General features: G+C 38.2%; 1 protein-coding gene across 1 annotated transcript; it reads right to left on the reverse strand.

Annotated features, from left to right (window-relative positions):
• Positions 1-18: 18 nt before the first annotated feature.
• On the reverse strand, positions 19-8,617 carry LOC107084916 (leukocyte elastase inhibitor-like). The gene is made up of 9 exons (XM_015374980.1): positions 8,548-8,617; positions 6,691-6,872; positions 6,420-6,560; positions 5,412-5,529; positions 5,114-5,256; positions 1,383-1,460; positions 842-931; positions 587-767; positions 19-337 (listed from the first exon to the last, which is right to left on the reverse strand). Exons 2-9 carry the CDS (start codon positions 6,868-6,870, stop codon positions 126-128), a joined length of 1,143 nt encoding a protein of 380 aa, XP_015230466.1. The 5' UTR covers positions 6,871-6,872; positions 8,548-8,617; the 3' UTR covers positions 19-125.
• Positions 8,618-8,828: the final 211 nt, after the last annotated feature.

Below are 8,828 nucleotides of genomic sequence, written 5' to 3' on the forward strand. Positions count from 1 at the left end.
ATCCATCCATCCATCCATCCATCCATCCATCCATCCATCCATCCATCCATCCATCCATCCATCCATCCATCCATCCATCCATCCATCCAGTTAAGAGTCACAGTTTCAAAGGACACAGTTCTCACTCAGGGGGAGCAGAAGCGTCCAGCGAAGAGAATGCACATGGTGGGGTTATGGCGGATGAAGAAGAGGAAGGGGTGGTCTGCGTTGAAGAAGGAAGCACAATCTGCCATAATGCCAGCAGTAGCAGCAGCAGCTTCTGTACCCTCCTCATTCACCTCTACAAAAGCCTTGTGGCAGACTTTGGACAAAAAGAGCCCCTTGTTACTTGACATTCCTGTCATAGATTAAAAAAAAAAAAGTTAAATTACAGGATTATAATCCATAGCTCTACAGTTTTTTCTATGTAGGAAATATCAAATATTTTCATGTAGACTTACTTTCCCCATATAGAGCACTAATCATTAAAGCACTTTTATTGTCTAAAAATGTTAAAAGGAATGCAGAGCTAACTGCAGCTCCAGTGCAGAGCTGCTCATAAACTCATAGTCCACTTAAAAACATAGCTCAGTCTCCTCTATCTCACCAGAGAAGTCACACGTTGATTCTTCAAAAGCGTCAACCATGCCCAAGCTGCGCAGGACCTCATTCAGGTTATACGTTTCCTCCATCTTGAATTGAGGCAGCCTTACATCAATCTCACAGCTTTCCATATCGTCTGGTTGAGTCCACTCCAGGAATTTCTCATAAGTTAGGAGGCTCTCCAGCTGAATAAATTGCATATTAATTATTGAATTTTAAGTGCCTGGGTTGTATAATATAAATCTGGAGGAAGTCCTACCTTTTCTAGACCTGTTGTATCATCTTCTATTTCTTCAGGTAAAAAGATTAGCATGCTCATTTCCATCCCTTTGTAAGGCATCTCCAACACCTGTCCAATAAAAGGGTAATTAGTGCAACATATTAGCTCTTAAATATGCCGGATTCATAGTAAGTCACCAAATAAAGTCTATATCGTTAATGAAGGGACATCAAGCTAAATCATGCAGTCAACTTCAGTTGTAGCGTTGCTTTACATGTGACGTCTCTCAAAAGCCCACTTTCCAATTGCACAGGCCAAATATGTTAATCACACCACATGTTTCTGCTTACATCTTTTCAACTTCCACATCACAGCAGAATTAATTTGTTAGTTCAGAGGACAGAGAAATGCTCTGAGCTCTCCTGAGGAAAATACTCCATATTGGGAAACTAATTCAAGGAGTAAAGGGATCAGATCCAATGCATCAAACTCTAAAACATTATTTACCAAAGATTAAAATATAAACATTTTCACATGATCCACTAATTTAGTTGGACTGAGAAATGTTTTGTTTGATTACCTGACACTTGACTTCAGGAATGAAGGCAAGGTTGAAGTTACTGCTCTGTTCCATCATCTGCACAGATCTTGTCTCATTCTGTGAAGAAACAAAATAATGACCCAGTTTCCTAACAAAGTACCACCCCCTTCAGGATATCTAAAGTTTTAACAAGTAAGTAAAAAACAGAGTTTTTTTTAAAACAAGATTGAGGAGTTTGAGCACTTTGTGCATATAGTTCAGGGGTCGGCAACCCAAACTGTTTAAAGAGCCATATTGGACGAACAAAACCAAAACAAATCTGTCTGGAACTGCAAAAATTTAAAAGTTTTATATAAGCCATGTATGGCAACACAAGCTCTAAGAGTATTAGCCCACTTTTAAAAAAGGACTACATGGGCTTAAATATATAATAAGCATTCATGATTAAATCCTGAAGCAAATGTCTCATCATGTTACCACTCTGCTGTAAGATATTCAGTGCTTTAAGTTTAAATTCCATTACAATATTAATGTATTAGGTTTTATTGCATTGATGAAATTATAGAAACAAAATAAATAAAGATTTTCTGTGTTATTTTTATTTTAAGGATTTGGGGGAAAAATGGAAGAAAATCTACACACCTGGATAAGAGCACTACCTGTTTGATATTTTCCATGCTTGCAACAAAACTAGCAGCAGTAGTGGAGTTTGGTGATGAAATCTACTTCTTGAATCTATATTTGCTCTGCTGTGATTTATACAGAAGCACTCCAGTCGCACTTTTTCTCTCACTAACAACTTGGTGGTTGGAAATGCACGTCCAAATTACTCTATTTATTGCTTGACAACTTCTCGTTACAAAGCAAACATGCAAGCAATCCTTCCTTATTGGTAATGAAAGCAAATGATTCGGTCCATTCTTCTTTGAATCATCTGTTCTCATCAGCTATCTTCTTTTATCCCTTTGGGATCCTTGCCCCAAGACACACCCGCCGGTTTGTTTATAACAGTCACCTGCCTGACACTGCGCCGCGCTGAAACGTGTGTTGCAGGCTATGATGCAAATCTTTGTTGACAGAAATATTATAATTTATTATTTAAATGTATTTATTATATAAATGTTTACAGCACTGGAAAGATAATGAATGTTTGTTTAATGTCTTGCACATCGTTTGAAAAGAAATACAAAAATAAACAAAAAAACGTCTTTTTCCATTTTCACAAAATTTTTTTTTAAAAAGCACAGGGGAGGCTCAAGTGGAGGCATTAAACAGCCGAATGCGGCTAAAATGGGACACTTTACCATATGCCATACCACATGGAAAACTAAGGTGATGGGTCACAATGGTAAGTGAAAAATATGCAGACCACAACTGCCAGTGAGCCCCATTTGGACAAGAGACACGCGTCAATTCCCTAAAGCCAGGCCTTGGAGGTAAACTCCTTGATGAATGCCTAATGGTCTAGCTTTTGGTCCTGTGGGCTAACTGGCTCAGCCTTTTAAATATCATAAATGTAAGATACCTTCTTATGGTAGGGTCTCCATTGCAAACTGGTTTTATTGGCTTTAGGGGAAATAATAGTAAGTCATGGTAACTACTACATTTTCTTTTTGGGAAATGAAACATCCCCTCAGTAGAAGAAAAAGTTATCAAGTTGAACAGACTGAACTATTTACAGCGTGGTATAATTAAAGGTATTGTGGAGAATTTTCACAAGTTTTTCAAAAAAACCCCCCCCCCCAACTGAAAAAAAAATGCACATGCACAACCCTGTACCCGCTCCCGAGAGCGAAACCCTATTAAACGGGTGCCAGAGCGTGCACAACCCCATTTCTCCTCGTGCACGCTCAGTTTAAAAGTTGCTGTTCTCATAGCTAATACAAGCTTACTGTGCCCAAACGTCCAACCTAAACCCTAAATCCCTCAATCACCAAAAAGAGCGGGGACGATATGCTGAACTACAAAGCAAACTCAGTTAACTTACCGTTCGGATAGATGATCACAGCTTTTTGCTCCCCGTTGGTCACATAACTCCTCTTTGACTTGCCGCTGTGACAGCAAATCCCATAATGCTTTGTGAGGAAAGCTATGCACAAAGCACACCGGGGTACATCTGCCTCTTCTGAGGCCTTTCATTTCTTGTCATACACTTTGTAGACAATTTTTCTCTAATGACCCTCGGCCATTTTCAAAGAACAGCGCTAAGAAAGGTGAGCTTCCATGACTGTCTGAAACCGCAGCTCACCACAGATATATACTTGAAAAGATAGCTAAGGGGACGAGCACGTAGGACGGCATTACGTAAACGTATCACCACAATGATTGACAATTAGGAGGAACACTTATTTAGATGATACACCTTCAAATAAAAGATCATCCTCTTTACCTTTAACTCCACAAGCACATTGGGTTTTGAAGGCCAAATGATAAAGTTTCCAAGTAAGAAAGGCATTGAGATCCTCAGTGGTTGGGTGCTATGGATTTAGGATCAGATCCCAGTCATCATCTACTTGAATGACCAAGGGGGTTCATAAGTGTAGTTAGTAAGGGGTCAGCTTATATTTTTCCAGCATTTTGCTATCTTATCCTCAGACCTTTGGAGTTCTGTGTGTTTATATGGTAACACATACACCACTGACCTAATGCATTGGTAATGTCAAGAAGAAGATTCTGCTTCTTTAGTTTACACTCCTGAGAGAATTTAGCTTATACTTTAAGCGAGGTTGGACTATAGCTGGAGACGTTTTGAAGGAGGATTCTGCTAAGTATTGAATGTAAGATTTAAGGCATATTCAGGTGAATCGGGGCTGCCTATTTTTACAGACAAAATATTCATTAGAATGACTCTGTCAGGATTTGTTTGTGGGTTGAGGACCCAAAAGCAGAGGCAGGAAGAGGTGAATTTATGGTTGGTTTAATGAAGAGTAACTGAAAAAAACAGGCAACCAAGAATCCAAAATAAAAACTAAGTCCAAAAAACAAACAAGAAAAGAGGAGTCCAAAATTCAAAAATTAAAAACATGAAAAAATAAGAAGAAAACAAACCAGAAAACCATGGAGACAACAGGGAATCAAAACTCAAGCAGGAAGGCTCAGAGCGACAAAGTTGGAGAATGTGAGACGAAGTTAGATGAGGACCCAGCAAAGAGGAACTGCAGAGAGAGCTTTTAAAGGAGACAGAGACAAAGAAGATTGGAAACAGGTGAGGACAGAGTAGAAACAAAACAGGAGCTAGGGAGAAAGGAGAACACAAGAGGGCAGCAGAGGACAACAAATGAAAAACCTGGAAGACTGGAAATAACTAGAAAACACAACAAAATAATAATTAAACCACTAGGACTAAAAAACATGGAGAAAAGTAAAACTAAACACTCAAAAGAAAACATAACAGAACCAAAGCTAGGACAGTGACTGAAAAAAAACCCAAAGAACATAATAAACTAAGAATTAAACCATAAAAACTAGGAAACAAGGAGAAAAGCAAAACTGGATACTCAAAAAAAAAAAAAAAAAAACATGTCAGAAAACAGACACATAACAGACTCAAAAGGCTTGGTCCTGGAAGAGGAGGCTGTTCATTTCTAAATGGAGTTATTGCAAAAGTAATTTTGTTGTCAAAGACCAACTGTAAGGATAGATTAATATTGGCCTGAAAACACTTTGGAAAAATCACTCAACATTTATACAATAAATTCTTTTACCAATTACTATTAAATTAAGATATATTTCATTGAAGTAAATTAATAGTCAAAGAGCATCTGACTGACCTTATTGAGTTTAAACTCAGCCTTACAGGTGCTGGATTTTGGGAAAGCTTTATTCCAGTTGCCTTTGAAGTAGATGGCATTAACCAAGACCATCTTGGTGTTGTTGTTCACCATGCCCTCACTCACAATATCTTTGATTTTACCTGGTAACAGTATTGAACAAAAAGGAACAGATGACACCAAACACCACAGATAATGTAACTTTTAACATCACAGCAACATTGCCCCACCAGATCATCATCTTCAGAATCATTGTGTGGTTATGTACAGAGTGACAGTGTGTTTACATGTGATCCACCTTGTGTCTGCTCCTCTACCCAGCTGTTGATCTTGACCCTGACCTCATCCCAGCAGGTTTTGAAGTCCACAGACTCTAGCTCTGAGTGGTAGTGAGTTTTGGTTTGGGTTATGAATTCCTAGGAAAACAAAGAAAAAAACAGTTTCTTGACTTCATCATTAAAAACAACCACCCAGAATTCCTTTTCTATTGATATTCTATGATGGGAAAATGATATACGCCTTGTACAGTTTCAGTTATTTCCTAAAGTTGTGCAATACTTCCATTTTTATACAATACAAACAAGGCTGGAAATTCCCTTTGAGGAAAATGTAAAGACGGAATCTTATCAATGCTGTTTCCATTTCTGTTGACAGAAATGTGGACACAACTAGCTGGTAGTTTTTTTCCTGTAAAATTTCCTGTCACTTTCTAGCTGACAAATTTTTCACTTTAAAACATACATTTTTCACTAGAAGGAGACTATTATAACTGTCCTTGGTAGAAACTGATGCTAACTAATACATTCGAAGCAACTAATCCATTGATATGGCTTTGGGGAAGAGTGGAATTGTCCATTTAGATAACCTCACTTTGAGAGGGAGTTTTTTTATGATAAAATCTGCACAGGAACTGGGTGTGGAAGCAATGTGCCCTATGACCTATCATAGGGCACCAAAGAATAAGGACTCCCTTCGCCTTTATTTAAAAGGTCTAAATCTGAAAAGAAAGAAGAAGAAAAAAAAAAACACAGAAGAGAAAGTATTTTTGTTCCTTCCTAAAATACATTACGTACAATGAAAAGCGGCTGCTGTATGGTATTCCAATTAAAACTATACAGAGACGTTTCAAAGGGACATCCAAAAGTTCTATAATTGCTCTGATTAAGGTGGCTGTACGTTGCATTGAGTTTCTGCCATGTGTTTGGCTGATTAGAAATTTGTCTTAGCAAGCAGTCGGACACTTTTACCTGATATAGTGGACAATGAGTGTATATTTGCTTATATAAAAAGACATTGTCTCCATCACCTGAATAAAATGGTAGGACTGCTCTCCATACAGTCTGTTGGCAACACTGAGAAGAAACCGAGTGTCTGGACGGTTGAGCTCATTCAGAAGTTTGGCAAACTGAATATGGAAATCATTCTGACAATCCTGGGTCTTCAAGCACTGTGGACAACAAAGATTGGGGCTGATACATGAAGACAATTTAGGTAAAATTTATAACTAAGTAAAAGCTTTGGGTAGATAATATAATAACCAGATAATGTACCAGATAATAAAGAAAGCCAGATATTACCTCTGACATCTGTGTGGCTGTATTTGTTTTGGCTCCCAGCATCACCGTAGCAAGCGCTGCAGAGATGCTGAACGGAGAGAAGAAGATATTTGAAGTATTATCGTCCTCACTCAGCTTTCTGAATAGATCCAGAGCGAAGGTGGTGTTGGCCTTGGATAGATGACTGGGGGAATGCATCATGTCTGTTATGAAGAGCAGGTAAAGTAGTCATTTTGAGGCCATATTACATCAGAACAAACAATCAGCACCATATGGAGCCCATGCAAGAAGAAAAATTTGACTACTTTTACCACAGTTTTTTTTAAAGTCGTTTGTGTATTATGTAAGGAAAAAAAACGTTGCTACAATAGTCACTGACATTATTTTAGTATTCCTTTGGGTTGTAATTTTTTTCACAAAACCGTGATGCACTTGTGTATACATATAGTCAGGTATCAGTCAGTTATAGGCAAATTACCCAAATTCACCTAAATACCCTTAAAACCTAAACCTTAAAATGATCAATCAAATTAATAAGGATCACCTTCACGGGTTTTCAGGGTTCTTTTAAAGATTAAAATTACAAACAATATTTTGTCTTGGACAACGTAACAACGTAAAGATAGTGATCTCGCAACATTACAGAAAAAGCTATACATCATCACCCAACATTGTACTTTGTATGTCACAAAAGCTATCCAACAGTTCCCTGGTGCCAAGCAAGCTTACACATCAACTTGATGAGTTGCAAAGGAAGATATCTTGGCCAATGTGTGATTTGTGTGTGGTTGGGGTACCTTAAGAGTATAGTGGTGGATCATCAAAATAAGTGGTCCTCCTAATTGTCAATCATTCTGATGACATGTTTACATAGGCCGTCCTACGTGCTCATCCCCATTTTCGCTTACTGGTGGTGAGTCTGACATAGTGGAAAAATTGCAAATCTTATTTTGGAAAGTAAGCTTGTATGAGCAATGCAAACAGCAACTTTTAAACAGAGCGTGCAGGAGGAGAAATGGGCTCGTGCGTGCTCTTGCACAGGTTAATTAGGCGTTCCTCGGAAGCGGGTGCAGGGTTGTGCATGTGCATTTTTTTTTGTTAAGTAGAGAGGGTGGATCTTTTAAAAAACTCCTCCACAAATACCTTTAATTATACCAAGCTGGAAATAGGTCAGCCCGTTAAACTTGATAACTTTTCCTGCTACTGAGGGAATGTTTCAATTTCACCCCCAAGGCTTGACTTTAGGGAATTGACAGGTGTCTCTTGTCCGAATAGGGCTCACTGGTTGTTGTTGTCTGCATATATTTTTTGTTTACCATTCTGACCCATTTCTTTAGTTTGCTTGTATTAGCGACGTAAACAGCAACTTTTAAACAGAGCGTGCACAAGGAGAAATTGGCTCGTGCATACTCTTGCACAGGGTAATTAGGCGTTCCTTGGAAGTGGGTGCAGGGTTGTGCATGTGCATTTTTTTCCAAGTGGAAAGAGCAGGTCCTCTCAAAAATTCACAAAATCCTCCACTATTCCTTTTTAAAAGAAAACTTGCCATTTGCAAGGCATTTCAGACAAAAAACAATAGGAATGTAAAATATCTCTGTCTTTGTTTCTGTCATGTATCAAACACACAGAGACACTGTAATTCAAGACTGTACTGAAAGAGAGAAGGAGTCTATAGGTGAACGTCCTTCTCCAGAGCTATCAAAGTCATTTGGTTTTGATTGCTCGATTCACAAAAAGCGTCATATTCCCATACTCATTGGCCAGTCTAACTTAATGTACACATGTAACAAGACACTTTACCTGTAACAAAAAAATATTATGCTGTTAACCATCACCGTTTTAATGTCCTTTAGAGACTAATATACAGGTTTTACTTACCGTCAGATCCAAGTCTTGATCAGGACTGATTCAATGGCAGAGAGATTCCTCTCTTCAGCATAATATTCAGTTGACGCAAGCTCAAGTTGACGCATGTCTTCAAAGAGGAAAGTATTTTCATCCACGTGTGTAAAAGCTCCGTTGTGATTGGTCCTCTTAAGAGAGGTTGGTAGATGAAACAGGATCTAGGCCAGCAATTTGTTTTCATTGGAAAGGCAAGTCAAAACTTCTTTATGTTTCTATTATTAGAATGCTTTTTGTTTTGTTTTTTATATTTTGGC

This window comes from Cyprinodon variegatus, unplaced genomic scaffold, assembly GCF_000732505.1.
Source record: "Cyprinodon variegatus isolate N-32 unplaced genomic scaffold, C_variegatus-1.0 Scaffold111, whole genome shotgun sequence".
NCBI lineage: Eukaryota > Metazoa > Chordata > Actinopteri > Cyprinodontiformes > Cyprinodontidae > Cyprinodon > Cyprinodon variegatus.

Bases quoted from the DNA above. Each gene is read 5' to 3' on its own strand.
- LOC107084916 (XM_015374980.1), bottom strand. From the start codon at position 6,870: ATGATGCATTCCCCCAGTCATCTATCCAAGGCCAACACCACCTTCGCT. The intron at 6,561-6,690 runs GTAATATCTGGC...TGTTGTCCACAG, and splicing joins CAGCCACACAGATGTCAGAG to TGCTTGAAGACCCAGGATTG. The intron at 1,461-5,113 runs GTCAGTCAGATG...GTTTCTTCACAG, and splicing joins CTGAGTTTAAACTCAATAAG to AATGAGACAAGATCTGTGCA.